This window comes from Chrysemys picta, chromosome 13 (assembly GCF_011386835.1).
Source record: "Chrysemys picta bellii isolate R12L10 chromosome 13, ASM1138683v2, whole genome shotgun sequence".
NCBI lineage: Eukaryota > Metazoa > Chordata > Testudines > Emydidae > Chrysemys > Chrysemys picta.
In genome coordinates this window covers 21,115,677-21,132,919 of record NC_088803.1, presented here as the reverse complement: position 1 = coordinate 21,132,919, position 17,243 = coordinate 21,115,677, and the positions used below count along the sequence as shown (strand labels likewise).

At 42.8% G+C, this 17,243-nt stretch overlaps 2 protein-coding genes across 2 annotated transcripts; one reads left to right on the top strand and one right to left on the bottom strand.

Annotated features, from left to right (window-relative positions):
* Window positions 1–5,347: 5,347 nt before the first annotated feature.
* LOC101939781 (olfactory receptor 10A4-like) lies at window positions 5,348–7,146 on the bottom strand (the record flags this gene model as incomplete). Its single annotated transcript, XM_005309026.2, has 2 exons — window positions 5,348–5,396; window positions 6,362–7,146. Coding segments are annotated over 2 exons (834 nt in total), but the record flags the coding sequence as incomplete, so codon positions are not given.
* Window positions 7,147–12,919: 5,773 nt separating this feature from the next.
* Window positions 12,920–13,873, top strand: LOC101940070 (olfactory receptor 6M1-like). Its single transcript, XM_005309027.1, has one exon. It carries the CDS (start codon window positions 12,920–12,922, stop codon window positions 13,871–13,873), a length of 954 nt encoding a protein of 317 aa, XP_005309084.1.
* The last annotated feature ends 3,370 nt before the right edge of the window (window positions 13,874–17,243 follow it).

The window sequence follows — 17,243 nt, the reverse complement described above, 5'->3', positions numbered from 1 at the left end:
AGCACACTGTTGACTCATATCCAGCTTCTCGTCCACTGTGACCCCTAGGTCCTTTTCAGCAGAACTGCTACCTAGCCATTCGGTCCCTAGTCTGTAGCAGTGCATGGGATTCTTCCGTCCTAAGTGCAGGACTCTGCACTTGTCCTTGTTGAACCTCATCAGGCTTTTTTCGGCCCAATCCTCTAATTTGTCTAGGTCCCTCTGTATCCGATCCCTACCCTCTAGTGTATCTACCACGCCTCCTAGTTTAGTGTCATCTGCAAACTTGCTGAGAGTGCAGTCCACACCATCCTCCAGATCATTAATAAAGATATTAAACAAAACCGGCCCCAGGACCGACCCTTGGGGCACTCCACTTGAAACCGGCTGCCAACTAGACATGGAGCCATTGATCACTACCCGTTGAGCCCAACGATCTAGCCAGCTTTCTATCCACCTTACAGTCCATTCATCCAGCCCATACTTCTTTAACTTGGTGGCAAGAATACTGTGGGAGACAGTATCAAAAGCTTTGCTAAAGTCAAGAAATAACACATCCACTGCTTTCCCCTCATCCACAGAGCCAGTTATCTCCTCATAGAAGGCAATTAGGTTAGTCAGGCACGACTTCCCCTTCGTGAATCCATGCTGACTGTTCCTGATCACTTTCCTTTCCTCTAAATGTTTCATAATTGATTCCTTGAGGACCTGCTCCATAATTTTTCCAGGGACTGAGGTGAGGCTGACTGGCCTGTAGTTCCCCGGATCCTCCTTCTTCCCTTTTTTAAAGATGGGCACTACATTAGCCTTTTTCCAGTCATCTGGGACCTCCCCCGATCGCCATGAGTTTTCAAAAATAATGGCTAATGGCTCTGCAATCTCACCCGCCAACTCCTTTAGCACCCTCGGATGCAGCGCATCCAGCCCCATGGACTTGTGCACGTCCAGTTTTTCTAAATAGTCCCGAACCACTTCTTTCTCCACAGAGGGCTGGTCACCTTCTCCCCATGCAGTACTGCCCAGTGCAGCAATCTGGGAGCTGACCTTGTGCGTGAAGACAGAGGCAAAAAAATCATTGAGTACATTAGCTTTTTCCACATCCTCGGTCACTAGGTTGCCTCGCTCATTCAGTAAGGGGCCCACACTTTCCTTGATTTTCTTCTTGTTGCTAACATACCTGAAGAAACCCTTCTTGTTACTCTTAACATCTCTTGCTAACTGCAACTCCAAGTGTGATTTGGCCTTCCTGATTTCACTCCTGCACGCCTGAGCAATATTTTTATACTCCTCCCTGGTCATTTGTCCAATCTTCCACTTCTTATAAGCCTCTTTTTTGCGTTTAAGATCAGCAAGGATTTCACTGTTTAGCCAAGCTGGTCGCCTGCCATATTTACTATTCTTTCTACACATCGGGATGGTTTGTTCCTGCAACCTCAATAAGGATTCTTTAAAATACAGCCAGCTCTCCTGGACCCCTTTGCCCTTCATGTTATTCTCCCAGGGGATCCTGCCCATCTGTTCCCTGAGGGAGTCAAAGTCTGCTTTTCTGAAGTCCAGGGTCCATATTCTGCTGCTCTCCTTTCTTCCTTGTGTCAGGATCCTGAACTCGACCATCTCATGGTCACTGACTCCCAGGTTCCCATCCACTTTTGCTTCCCCTACTAGTTCTTCCCTGTTTGTGAGCAGCAGGTCAAGAAAAGCTTTGCCCCTAGTTGGTTCCTCCAGCACTTGCACCAGGAAATTGTCCCCTACGCTTTCCAAAAATGAAGTGAATCTTGTTCCTAAAACATAAGAACATAAGAATCAACATATTGGGCCCTAACAAAGGTCCATGTAGTCCAGTTTCCTGCCTTTCAACGGTGGTCAATGCCAGAGGGAACGAGCAGAACAGGTAATCCTCAAGTGATCCATCCCCTGCTTCCCATTCCCAGCTTCTGGCAAACAGAGCCTAGGGACACCATCCCTGCCCATGAAATTATCTAGTCCTTTTTTTCAACCCAGTTATAGTCTTGGCCTTCACAACATCCTCTGGCAAAGAGGTCATGTTTTCTAAGCCTTTGTTCATTTTTCTTGCTTTCCTCTGGAGTATCTCCAATTTGTCCACATATTTCTTAAAGTGCAGCACCCCAGAAAATGTTTTATATCTTACCAAAACTTATTACCTTTACAATAATAGCATTACCTTGTAAATTTATTTTAAAAAATGTTTTGAAAGAAAGTTGATGAACAAAATCTGTCTGTGTTTTCTTTTATTTTTAATTCCATTTTGAATAATTCATTTTTCATTCACCTCTCTTTATTTCACAGTATTATCAGGATCTATTGGAGTGAGAGTGAAGAAGATTGGTTTGGTGATGAAATAAGTGGATTTTAGAAAATAAGCCTATGTTTCAAAAAATAACTAACTTTTGGAGGCCCGAAAGTTTGAATGTCCCACTTGAGGTGCCATTGAAAGCCCCTGATTTTCATTACCCCCGTCCCCTCCGGCCCCACATACCCTTTGAAAAACAAGCCTCTTTAAAATTCTAGTATTTGGGCACCCAAAATTTGTTGCAGAAAAAATTGCTCATTGCTCATCAAATTACTCACTGCTCATGAAATAACCTCCAAGATATCTAACCCAATATTTTTGCAGTGTTCTTTACCTTTCTTACTTACTTTCTCTCTCACATGTTAAATAAAGAAACAGAGAATCTGTCTTTTTTTTTTCTTGTTCATTCTGGTTTGTTTGAATACGTGCTAGCTTCAGTCCTACTGCCGTGTTGAATAGTTTTCAGCCCTGAAGGAAAAGGACTACTTCAGTTACATAATGTCAGAGTCATAGCGTATAAGGCTAGAAGGGACAACCAGATCATCTAGTCTGATGTGCTAGCGCTGCTAGTGATGGTACTGGTGCTAGTCCTCCAACACCACCCAGAAACCACACTGTAAACCCAACAACTCAAATTAGACCAATGTATTACAGCCACCAAGAGGTTAGACTATTATGTGCCACAGGCAAAGAATAGGGGTCCCAAGATGTACCGATGCCTGAGGCCCTGTCAATGGCCAGCAATTAATGTATTCCCTCTGCCTTTCAGGCACAAACTCTTTAATGAGTCAGTGAACAAAGAAACTGTTCTACATTCTGTTGGATTGTTGATGGGGTTCAGAAAAGCATTGAGTTTTCTTACCAATGGAAGCTCCAATTTACAAAGCTACTCTAAGAGCTTGGAAGCCCAGTTCCCCATTATTGCCTAATATTCCTTGTACCACACCAAATGAACGTAAGATCAATTTTCCCATATTGTTTTCTATAATTGTTGGGTGGAAGTTAGCATCTAAATTTGCTCCACGTAGGTCTACGTTCCATTGATATCCATAGGGCAGACCCCCAGATGATGTAAATCAGCAATAGCTGCAGTGATACCCGTGGCCCAGACCCCAGTTTGTGTAAATAAGCTACAGCTCCATTGATATCCATAGGGCAGACCCCAGATGGTGTCTCAATGGAAGCCATTGTGTCTAGAGACCCATTTGGTTGCCAACGAGTTCTGAGTCCCAAAAATATGAAATGCCAATTTTTCACTAACTGAAGTTCCAGCCCTCATTGACTTTCCAAGACCATATAGTGAATCAGCACCTTACCTGGGGTTTGGTTTCAGATGTTATTGCATGGGGTTGTGGGCACTCAATCATGCAGCAGGTTCAGCCTTTTACATTATTCAGAATTCCTGACAATAGATTCTTATATTTTTCTAAACGACTGTGTGCCTGATTTTCCTTTTCTGTCTGTCTGTCCAACTGAGAGAGACAAAGGTGGGTGAGGTAATATGTTTTATTGGACCAGCTTCTCTTGATGGAAGGGACATGCTCTTTAACTTCACAGAACTTGGTGAGGTTCAATATGTGGTGCAAGAAGAAATTATGGGGCTACTCACTTTTACTGAACTATTTCATAAGAGAGAATAAGGGTCGTTAGCAAGCAGGGCTCCCTGCATTACTTATAATTGATGGAATTTATTGAAGAAAGTCTCCTGGACACTTTCTGGTCAGGCAACAAATCTATCTATCTATCTATCTATCTATCTATCTATCTATCTATCTATCTTCATCCACAAACCCCTATAAGTAGGTGCACCAGTACAAAACTAGATATGTAATATATTTACAAATAAATACTAGATAAATAAATATCATTCCCATTTTAATGTAAGGTGAGTTGTATTGATTAAAATCACATTTACATATTTAATTTCCATTGGAAGAGTTCCAGTCACTCAGATTCTTTTCAGGCCAGCCGGAAAAAGAACAGTTGTGTGATATACACTGATATACAAAGGAAGTGGGAATTACTTTCCTATGTCTGGTTGTGCAGTTGTCATGATGATACCAGTTGAAATCCTGAGTTATGAAATATAAGGACATTGGCATGCTTTTCATAATGATACAAATGCAGGGTTAGGTCTAAGTACACTACACTGTTTGACACTTCATGCCAACTGCATGACATTCAGTTTACTTAAATCACTTCACATACTTTTGTGAAAGAAAGAAAATCTAAACAGCAGTAAAATAATAGGAAGGAGAAATGATCTGATGTTTAATATTAATTCATGAATATTACATCATGTTTTATATTACTATGGTGCCCGGAGACCAGTTTCTTTGTCCTACGTGCTGTACAAACCATTCCCCACACAGATTACAATCTCAGAAGATAAGTGACATACAATAAGTACAGGGCGAGGGATGCAATCCTATTTATAGAACTTTTATATAACCATGTATATGTGCAATTAAAAAAATATTCTGAAATAAAGTCCTAACAGCCTCTCAAGCTGGCTATCATGAATTACCAGGGTTTCCACTGGCAGAGCAGGAAAGCTATGTCTTGAGAAATGTCCTTGTTCAAATGCTCTTAAATGCTACATATTTGCTAGTTGTATTTTAAATGCTGGGGAAAGAGGAGTTGGAGTAGTCACTTGCTCTGGGGGTTGCATATAGGGATTCAAATAGTTGGAAATGCTATTATAAGGCTGCGATAAAGATATCATAAGGTCCAGGTAGGAGGAAGAAGAAGAATAATCAGCTTATCTGAGTTTAAAATCTGTGTTTCTGATAGTGGTAGTGAATGTGGTAGTGAATTTCCCTTTCTAATAGTTTTACTTGAAAAATTAAGGTAATTTAGGATAAATTTCCTTCATTTTCATTACTCCCCATATGAGCCATGACTTTTTTCTCACTCATACCCATCTGAACAAAACATTGCTTTACTAAAGTTAATGGAGCGACAGCGGAATAAAGTAGTATCAGGACTAGAATCTTTATGTTGACTTTAATTATCACTAATTTGTTCGGGATCCAAGAGTGACAGTCCCAAATCACCTCATGCCCCTTGAATCCTATGGCAGTTCTGAATGGTCAAGACTTCAGAAGAAACAAGCACTACATTGATTTGGTGTCACTAATAGGGATTTTTCTTCCTTGGCCTATTCCAAAGTCCAAAGAAGTCAATTAAATGACCCCCTTGAGCTTTGGGTCAGACCCCTTCTATGATTGGAATAACTGCCTATAGAAGCAGCTGTCCATTCTATCAGATATTTGTTTCTGTTAAATATTCCCATGAGGTACCTTAGCAGCATTTCCAAATATTTTAATTTGTTGATTATTATCTGAAATTTTATATCTTCATTTTTTTACTCCCCCCCAAAAAAAGAACATTCTAGTGAAGAAACAAGAAGAGAGTCAAAACAAAAATGAACAGAACAAAATTATACTCTCAGTATTTTACTGAACGTAAACCAGGTACAGTCTGCAGGATTCATTAAAATACATCAGAGTTACAGGTAAAAATAACCTTAATCATCATGAGACAAACCCAACTCAAAATCAATGCAAGTGAACACACAGATTTATAGTACTTAGAATAATGATTAAACAGATAAGTCTTCTCAGACTTAATTACAGCAGACCTAGTACTGCGCTCTGGTAAAATTTGCTGGTGAAGAGAAGCTCTTAAGAGAAGAGTCTAAGCAAACAAAATAAGCACACATAAAAAGGAATAGAACAAAATAATATTCTTTGCATTTTAATGAACTTAAACCGCGTACAGTTTACAGGATTCATTCAAGCCCATCAGAATTTCAGGTAATAATCACCCCTCCTGAATCAAAAGCTGATTCTCTTCTGCCCTACACTAGTTTCAGAAAAGATGAATTTATTTTGGGAGGTGCCAGTTCTGATTTTTACCAGTATGACAGAGAAGGGATTCGGCCCGTTGACTCCACGGCAGTTACTGCTGATTTACACTTGGGTAAATAAGAGGAGAACCAGCCCCATGAACAGAATGGAGTTCTAGGCCTGAAGAAATTACATTTTCTCTGAAAAGAGTTTCCTGCCCAATGTTCTCCTCAAGGCGCTTTTCACCTCTTTGTTCCTCAGGCTGTACATGATGGGGTTTAACATGGGGGTGATCACCGTGTAGGAGAGAGAGATGAGCTTCTTGGTGTCTGGGGAGTAGCTGGATTTGGGTCGGAAGTAGGTCGAGCTGGCCGTGCCATAGAAGAGAGTCACTACCACCAGGTGAGAGGAGCAGGTGGAAAAGGCTTTGTGTCTGCCCTCTTCTGAGGGCATCCTCACGATGGTGGTGATGATCCGCACATAGGAGACCAGAATCAGCAGGAATGGGAACATGATGAAAAGCACAGTCGCTGTGAGGGCCTCGATTTCGAAGAGAGAGGTGTTGGCACAGGACAGCTCCAGCACAGGGGGGCTGTCACAGAAGAAGTGGTTGACTTGATTTGGCCCACAGAATGGCAGACTGAATATCCATGTCGTCTGCACAGTGGCCACCGGAAATCCAGAGAACCATGAGGCACCAGCCAACTGGAAACAAGCCCTTCGAGTGATAATATCCGGGTAGTGCAGCAGGTTGCATATGGCCACATAGCGGTCGTAGGCCATGGCGGCCAAAAGGCAGCACTCAGCTGCCCCAAAGAAGAAGAAGAAATACATCTGAGCTGCACATCCGGCAAAGGAGATGGCTTTATTTTCCACCAAGAGATTGACCAGCATCTTCGGGACGATGACCAAATTGAAGCAGATCTCTAATGAGGCCAAGTTCCGGAGGAAGAAGTACATGGGGCTATTGAGAGCAGGGTCAAATGATGTGACTAGGATAATGAGCACATTTTAAGTGAGGCCATACTTGAAGATTACTGAACAAATCCTATGGTTAAAGTCAGACACATGCGTAAATACACTGCTGAATTGGGCCCTTAATAAACTTTTGCTCATCTCGTGGGAAGTTCTCTGGCCTGTGTTGTACAGGAGATCAGACTAGATGATCACAACAGTCCCTTCTGGCCTGGGAATCTATTCATCTATTCTTCCTCATCTACCTTGGTTGAATGTGCGGGAACTTTAATCCCTAATATTTTTTCCACACTATGAAATAAAATTTTAGAGCATGATTCTCATTTGCACTAAGGTCCCTTAATGCTAACACTTAGTTCTTACATAACATTTTTCATTGGTAGATCTCAATAAGCTTTACTGCTACTTTAAGACTGATATGGTATTGGAAGGGGGCCTCAAAGTGGGAGCGTGTTAACTACAGTTACATTTACAAGCACTTTAAGGTTCCTTAAACCTGCCGGAGTATTGGAAAAGGTGGCTCAGTGTAAATTAGTATCAGGCCCTAAGTGACTAAGGATAAGAGTTTTATGAGTATGTCTACACTGCAAGTAAAAACCTGCAGCTGGCCCATGCCAGCTGACTCAGGCTAACAGGACTCGGGCTGTGGGGCTGTTTAATTGCAGTGTATACTTCTGAAATCAAGTTGGAGCCCAGACTCTAAGACCCTGCAAGGTGGGAGCACTCCAGAACTCGGGCTGCAGCCCAAGACAGAATATCTATACCACCATGAAACAGCCCCATAGCTGGATCCCCACGAGCCCAAGTCAGCTGGCATGGGTCAGCCACGGATGTTTCATTGCAGTGTAGACATAAAGTATGTGTGTTTTAACCTCTGTACTGTGTCTCAGGGAACTCTTAACTGCATTTTCATATTGCACATGTGCAGTGTTGTGGGCCTTATTCTTTTCCATCTTGTGTGGTCATTTATACCAGTGCAAAGTGGGACTAACAACAGCACAGTCAGACTCTTAAGTTGGGCTGAATGCAGGTATTTAATGATTATCCAGACTGTACTTTTCTTTCATTTTGATCATCCTTTAGGTTAACAGATGTGTCCCTTTAAGGTGAAATCTTTGGTTTTGTCAATGGGGCAGTAATATAATCTAATTGTTAGGGCTCTGAATTGGTAGCTTGGATATCTAGTTCTAGTCCAGTGCTAACATTGCCTTTCTGTGTAACCTAGTGCAAGTTACTTCAGATCCTTTGGAAGACTACTCAAACGAGTCTTCAATGATAGGCATCTGCAAACAGGAACCAAGATCTTGGTTTACAAGGAAGTTGTCATCCCCACCCTTCTCTATGGGTGTGAGACCTGGGTAATCTACAGATGACATCTCAAGTGGCTGGAGTAGTTCCAGCAGTGCTGTCTCAGGAGGATTCTCAGGATCAGCTGGGGAGACTGATGCATTAACATCAGCGTTCCTGTGCAGCCAACATCACCAGTATAGAAGCACAGATCATGAAACACCAACTCCACTGGGCTGGACACTGTGTATGTATGCCTGACACTTGCCTCCCGAAGCAAGTACTCTGCTCTCAGTTAAGTCAGGGAAGAAGCAAGTACTTTTCTCTCAGTTAAGTCAGGGAAGGGCTCACGGAGGGCAGTGAAAGCGCTTCAAAGTCATACTGAAAGTACACCTTAAAAATGGAGGCATCAACCCAACAAACTGTGAGGACTTGGCGTGGAACAGAACACAGTGGTGCCACACCATATACCAAACCACAACTCACTTTGAGGAGAACAGATGTGCTCATGAGACAGAGAAGCAACAAAGGAGGAAAGAAGGGGCACAACACTCCAGCCAATAACTATGTCTCCTCCAAGATCACACCTGTCACTTCTGTTGTAAAATCTGTAGGACACAAATTGGGCTCCTCAGCCACTTAAAAACTCACCAATGATCCCCTTGGCAGACATCATCCTCACATTGAGGGATAGCCGAAGACTGCCATGCAAGTATGGGTGGGCCCATGGCACTGGTCTCCTCATATGGTGTGCTTGTGTAACACTGACAGATCCTGGTTGTCGATGGGCAGGATAGAACCTGGGACCTCTTAAATTTAGTGCATGAGCCTCTACTGCATGAGCTAAAAACCACAAGGCTCTTACCCAAGGCTGTAGCAGAGTTAGCAATCTGTATGTGATCCAGCTGCCACTAGACAGGGACAGAGCACTACACCCAGCAGGCATGGGTTACACTAGGGGCTCCAGATTCCATGAAAAATGGGTGAATGCTGGTACAATACCTGCACTTCACCATAGATAGCAAGGACAAAACATACCCCTCTTTTGGATGTTATTTAGATTTAAACCTAGGTCTTGTGGTGACTGGTGTCTTGAAAACACCTAGATAAACACAGAGAACGTGAACCTCGGCTGGTGTGGTTGGAGTCAGTATATTGGGAAGGGATCCAGTTTGGGGGATCAGGGTTTACCAATGCCACCTGGTCATATTTATTGTTTAGGCAGAGGAAGGGCAGTTGGGTTTGGCTGGGTCCTGTATTTTGGCTGAGCAAAGACTGAATACATATTGAGCAATGGATCCTTGTATCTCTGGAGAAAGCAAAGTACTTCCAGGTCTAATAACATAGAACACAAAAGCAAAGGCATTGCAGTTACAGCAACTCCACCAAAGACATGAGAGATCCCACACCCATCCCTCCTACTTTCCATTAATCTCATATACTCTGCTGCCACTTAGTGGCTTTGTATTGTCTTTGAAAGGAGAAGCAGGATGAGTTGGGGGTAAGGAAAGATACCAAATTGCTGTCATCCCATAGAGACTCACTCTGTCCTCCATGGCAGCTACCATTTCCTGCAAGATGCATTAGAAACCTGGGGCCAGATCCTCAGCTGGTGGTAATCAGTTTAGATTAATTGAGTTCAATGGCTGTGCCCGTTTACACCAGTTGAAGATCTGCTGTCTGGTCTCCATTACATCACCAGGGCAACTGATGAGACATTTATGGCCATGTTCCATTAGATAGATAGATTCCATGTAATATGGAGATATACCTATCTTATAGAGCTGGAAGGGACCTTGAAAGGTCATCAAATCCAGTCCCCTGCCTTCACAGCAGGACCAAGTACCATCCCTAACAGATTTTTGCCCAAGGTCCCTAAATGACCCCCTCAAGGTTTGAACTCCCAACCCTGGGCTTAGCAGCTAATATTAAAACCACTGAGCTATCTAATAAGACATGAAAGAAAAGAGAACTGGGAACTATGGGGAAAATAGTCTTTAAAGTGTTGTTTGTTTAAATGACAGCAGTAGATGTGTCCTATGAAAAGAGTACTATAACTCATGTGAAAGATGTGGTATAATGAGATAAGATAGCCACCCACGGAAAAGGATACGAAAGGATCAGCTAATGGGCACTAGGGGTAGAAGATGATGAGGTGTGGAGAAGGGGCAGTTATATTACGTAACAACCGTGGGCCAGATTTTGAAATCAATGGGAGTTAGTCACCTGGGGACACATTTTAAAGGTACTTAGAGACCTTGTGGAGCTTTCAAAAGTATCTAGACACCTAACTCCCATTGATTTCAATGGGCATTGGCTCCTGTGTGCTTTTGGAAATCACAATAGGCTCTTAAACCCCTTTACAAATCTGTCCCTGACTGCCTATCTGTTCAACTATGTGGAAAGATAGAGTGTGGAATTTTCAAAGCTATTTGGGACAGGGGGAGGTCGATTTCCTATTATTTCTATTCCATTTGTCAGGGTAGGAAGTTAGTAAAAATCCCATCAGGGAGCAGATTTAAAATAGTCCAATTGACTTTGAGCTCAACAAGGCAAACACATTAATAGATCCCTTTGAAATTATAATCCACAAAACTATAAAAGACATTATTCAGTGGGTGACTGGGAAGTGAGAGGAGATTGGGAGACACTGAGAAATAGCCTGTGCCTTTCTGGTCTCAAACCAAAGATAAATAAATGGTATTAATGAGCTTCTCTCATTACTGTTGGGACAATGTCCTAAAAGACCCAACGGATATGAGAGTGCACAGCCACTCAAAAGATATGTATCTAGATAGATAGATAGATAGATAGATAGATAGATGCTAACAGAAGGTTTCATGTCAGAAGGAATATCATACAAACTTTTACATCAGGTAACATTTTCATTCTTTTTGTTAGTGTAAGTTGATTGTTTTTCACCTGTTTTCAATCTGCACTCAAAAAGTCAAGCAAGAGAAAATTAGGAATGGATTTATTGTATATCCAATGACAATGATTCAACGACACATGGTTCACCGTCACACAAAGGTGATTTGTCAAGACAAGAGTTTGTGTTACTTTTAACAACAATTAACCTAGATGAACATGCACAGTTGTAAATGTCTAGACACTCACAAACATTTGGGCTAGGACAACATTGATGCCTTGTAACAAACATTTGTGGGGTAGCTAGACTGATTGGTGATCACTTTACTTGAGTTAAAAGATCCTACTCTCATTAATGTTGACTTCTGATTTATACCAGTGCAATAATCAACCCCATTGACTTTCATTTACACCCGGGGGAGTTGATAATCAGGCCCATTGCATTTAATAGTCAGTCATACTTTACACTGATATAAGGGAGATAAGAAACAGGCACTAACGTCTTCAAGGCTAAGAGGAGGGCAGGTTGAAAATTTCCCACCAAAACTGGTTTTTGATGGAAAGTTGGATTTTCTATTAAACTTTTTTCTCTCCCACAAAAAATGACCAATTTCAACTTCTTTGTCCAAAAAACAAACCTGTGAAAGTGGAAAAGCTTTTGATTTTTCAGCCATTTGTGGTCCAAAACTGAAGAAATCTGATTTGGAAGTGCTACCATGGTGCTTCATGGGAGTTATATTGCTGTGTCTTGTGTGCCCATTCTGCTTCATGTATGGCATTCCTCAGCCAAGGCATCAGTAGCACTGCCAGGAATGCAACAGAAATTTATGCCTTTCACTGCTCAGAAAGGATAACCCAGCGCTTAATCATTGGATATATGTGTTCAATTCCTGGCTCTCCCAATATCAAAAATAGTTCTCAACAATTCCCCGTCTGCCTTTCTGTAATTGATTTACATCTGTACAAAACATTACAACCCATCCTCCTATCTGGGGTAAGGTGACATATCCTGGTTTTGCCAGCTGAGAAGCTAACCTGATTGTTCTGATCTGGTAGTCTTTTACAAAGGTGTAAATGATGACACAAGGTGTAAGACTGCTGATCTCTCTGGACCGCAGTTCCTGATTTATGAAATTAAGGTGACAATATTTCCTTACTTCATGTTGGTGTTGTGAAGATAAAGGAATTAGTGTTTGTGAAGCACTCATTACACTGTTGTTTCATGTAAGTACCTAGGTAGACAGAACCACTAGATCATATTGGCATCACAAGCAGTAAAGCATTTCTGAGCTTTCCAATGTGTTCATACGATTATGGAAAAGTTGGAATGAAAAAGGTTTAAGAGCAGGTGAGATAGTAGAAAAATTGTGGGGGCATCTTTTATGGATGGAGATTAAAAGTCCAGTTGGACAGCCGCTTCACAGGTGATTGGGGGTAGTATGTTGGGAAGAGAACTGAGTTGGGGCGGGGGATTACCTGATTACTAACTAGTGACGGTTGCTTTTAGTATAATTGGTAGAAATCTGTAATCTTGGAGCTAAAGGGCCAGGATTCTAATCCTACTCTCTGCAGTGTGTGTGTTATTGTGTCTGTTTTCCATAGTACATTATTTTTTTACAACACAACATTGTTTTTCTCTAGACAACAAATGGCTGGGCTAGAGAAGGTGAACCAAACCACTGTCACAGAATTTCTGCTGGCTGGATTTGAGACCCGTCCCGAGCTGCAGATAACCCTCTTTGTGATGTTCTTCATTATCTACCTGTCAACCGTTGCTGGGAACATTCTCCTCATTCTCACAGTTTGGACTGACCATCATCTCCACACTCCCATGTACTTCTTCCTCAGCAACTTGTCCTTCCTGGAAACCGGCTATGTTTCCAATGTCATCCCCAGACTGTTGGTGAGTTTTCTGACGCAGGACAAGACCATCTCTCTGCCAGGTTGTTGCCTCCAATTGTATGTTTTTAGCTTCTTGGGCACTACTGAATGTTTCCTCCTGACTGGGATGTCCTACGACCGGTACTTGGCAATATGCAGACCATTACATTATGTAACTCTGATGAACCCCAGGACTTGCCTTCTGTTGGCAGTTGCTTCTTGGACATGTGGATTTGTCGCTCCTTCCTTCACAGTAATTACGACGTCTAAGCTGGCATTTTTCAGCCAGGGTGAAATTAACCACTTCTTTTGTGATTTAACAGCAGTGTTGAGACTTTCCTGTGAAGACACAAGCATCATTAAGGTAACATCCCTGATCTTAGCTTCCATCATTACCTTGGCCCCATTTGTCCTGACCATCACATCCTACGTCTATGTCATCCTAACCATCCTGGGAATCCCATCCACTGCTGGGAGGAAAAAGGCCTTTTCCACCTGTTCCTCTCACCTCATTGTTGTGTCAACTTTCTACGGGGCTCTGATCATCATGTATGTGGTGCCCTCAGGAAACCAGTCTCTGGATTTCAACAAGGTGTTCTCCCTGCTCTACACAGTGGTGACTCCCATGTTCAACCCCATTGTCTACAGTCTGAGGAACAAAGAGGTGAAAGATGCCTTGGGAAGGGTCATCCGTAAAATGTTGCTTTCTCCCAAGATGTAGCAAAGTTCCATGCCCGTATTTTCAAGTGAAATCACAAGGGAAGAAATTCAGCAGAGAAATTCTAATGTCAAACACTCCAACAATGTCCTAGGTTCTTGAATGCAAATGATTCTGCTTCATAAATGGTTTTATAACTCAAAGGTTATAAAAGTGTGCAAGTGTGTGAATGTGGGTGGGTATGAAAGAAAAAGAGAGATGATGAGATATTTTGTTCATTATTTTTTTTCTTCTATGATATAGCTATCCGAAATTCACATCTAGGGTAACTTGGATGTTTCTACAGATGGAGGTTTATGATTTCAGAGACACAAAGGAATTACAACCTGGTTAACTGAGAATGCCTAGTACATACAGCCCCAGTAAAACTCCCTCCAGGAGAAATTTTCCAGGCTGCTGTGTTGGGTCCAAATCCACTGGACCTCTGTGCTTTACATTTCCTGAAATCTGAGCAGGCTGCAGAACTGTCTCTTCCAGGGGACCTCAAGCACATGTCCTAGGCATAGGTGGTCCGGCTGTTACCGCTTTACAGAAATGGGAATCCATATCCCAACTGCCCTAGACCCCCACCAGGAGCAAAAATAACCCCTTCAGCCTCCCCAGTAGCCTAAGTACATCCTCTTCCAGAACTCCCCATGGTATAGGCATCCTGGGTTTATGGTTTAACTCCGCTGGAAAGTGCCTTGATGGTCATATCTAATTATATAAGTTAGGACAGACAACAATGATACTTATTCTGCCTTGGCTGCCTTTTGGCCGAGCCTTTGTTTGGCATAGGTGTTGCTTTTCTGACTTGTTTTTATGTAAACTTACTTAAATGACATTTATAAGCCACTGTGTAGGACAAGGGTGATATGTACAGAGAAGAGACTATAGAGAAGATGCCAGAACAAACTGCCAAAACCTGCCTGAGGAAAAATAGGAAAATCCCTATATGGAGTAAAGGGTAAAATGGCCTGGTCAAGTACATTTGACTGGAGTGCGAAAAGTGGCAATAAACCAATTAGAAAAGAGAAATAACAACACAAAAATAGCGAGGACAGCAAACATTATGCAAGCTGAAACATATGCATGCACATCGTATGAGTTGGACAAGACACACAATACTTCATGTTGATTGGAAAAGAGTAATGAATATGTAAATTAGAAGATGTGACTTCTGAAAAGTTACATGGCAGGTGGTGGTAGAACCTCTTATGGGTCTGAGTGATTCCCCATGACGTCATGGATGGGTATATCTGTATTAGAATGTAAGGGGGTTGGGAGCATGTGTTAGGAGAATGTCATTACGACCCACCTACACCCCAGGAGAAGGTGACCGATGCCTATCTTTTTCTGTACATCTGTTATTTCTCACTCTAATAGGAACTGTCATCACAAGGTGTGCTTTTGGTTCAAATAAAAATTTGAATGAAGAAACCTGAGCATCTTGGACCAAGAGTGTATCATTCTCACACAACAGCTCTTATTAAGCATGTGACAGTGACACAAACAGACACACAGGCAGGCTCTGCCTAGGGTTCTTGAACTCTTTATGTATCACAGAAAATATGTAGATCCAGGCAGAAATAATAAACACACCAACATGCATTTCCTTGCCTCAATTTCCTCATTATTCTGGAGCATTCTCTGGGCTTATGACAGAATCCTCTGGGGTGTCCAGGATCCACCGCACGTCCACATGTCTGCATCTCTGAATCATGGAGTCTTTCTTTCTCTCTCTAAGTCAGCTAGCTTCCTTCTCCCTCAGTGGTCCCAGAGTTAAACAAGAACCCCCTGCTAGGGAAGCAAGCCTGCCCTCTCTCCTGCCCAATGTTTTCTGTGTGTCTCCTACTGACTCACTGAACCTCCGTGGTTTCTAAAGGCTCGCACCTCTGCCTGGGTTTCTTTGTTCTGCTACAGGACATTTTCCACACTAGAGAACCCTGCAGAGAAACTTGGACCATGTCTATACGTACAGGACTGCACCAGTACAGCTGCCCCACTGCAGGGCACATGTGGTGAAGATGCTCTGTGCCGACGGGAGAGAGCTCTTCGGTCGGCATAAAACCCCACCTCTGCGAGCGGCATAAGCTGTGTCGGCAGGAGAAGCTCTCCCTCTGACATAGTGCTGTGCACACGAGCACTTATGTTGGTGTAACTTATGTCGCTCAGGGGATGGGTGGAATATTCACACCCCTAAGCAACATAAGTTTTGCCAACATAGGATGTAGTCTAGACAGCTTTGGCTGAACTGGTTTCCCAGTTCCTTCTGAATAGGTGAACATTACGATTTAATGACCCACCCTTGTACCCTGTCCAAAAGGGATATGCTACAGTCCTGTCAACCATCTGCTCTCGCTGAGGCATTCCATGATTCAACAATTTCATAACATCCACCAGAATTCATAAGCCGTGCATAGACAGATTCCCTGAATTATGCGATTTTCAGAATCATAGAATCATAGAATCATAGAATATCAGGGTTGGAAGGGACCTCAAGAGGTCATCTAGTCCAACACCCTGCTCAAAGCTGGACCAATTCCCAACTAAATCATCCCAGCCAGGGCTTTGTCAAGCCGGGCCTTAAAAACCTCCAAGGAAGGAGACTCCACCACCTCCCTAGGTAATGCATTCCAGTGTTTCACCACCCTCCTAGTGAAATAGTTTTTCCTAATATCCAACCTGGACCTCCCCCACTGCAACTTGAGACCATTGCTCCTTGTTCTGTCATCTGCCACCACTGAGAACAGCCGAGCTCCATCCTCTTTGGAACCCCCCTTCAGGTAGTTGAAGGCTGCTATCAAATCCCCCCTCATTCTTCTCTTCTGGAGACTAAACAATCCCAGTTCCCTCAGCCTCTCCTCATAAGTCATGTGCTCCAGACCCCTAATCATTTTTGTTGCCCTCCGTTGGACTCTTTCCAATTTTTCCACATCCTTCTTGTAGTGTGGGGCCCAAAACTGGACACAGTATTCCAGATGAGGCCTCACCAATGTCGAATAAAGGGGAACGATCACGTTCCTCGATCTGCTGGCAATGCCCCTACTTATACAGCCCAAAATGCCATTAGCCTTCTTGGCAACAAGAGCATACTGTTGACTCATATCCAGCTTCTTGTCCACTGTGACCCCTAGGTCCTTTTCTGCAGAACTGCTACCTAGCCATTCGGTCCCTAGTCTGTAGCAGTGCATGCGATTCTTCCGTCCTAAGTGCAGGACTCTGCACTTGTCCTTGTTGAACCTCATCAGGTTTTTTTTGGCCCAATCCTCCAATTTGTCTAGGTCCCTCTGTATCCGATCCCTACCCTCTAGTGTATCTACCACTCCTCCCAGTTTAGTGTCATCTGCAAACTTGCTGAGAGTGCAGTCCACACCATCCTCCAGATCATTAA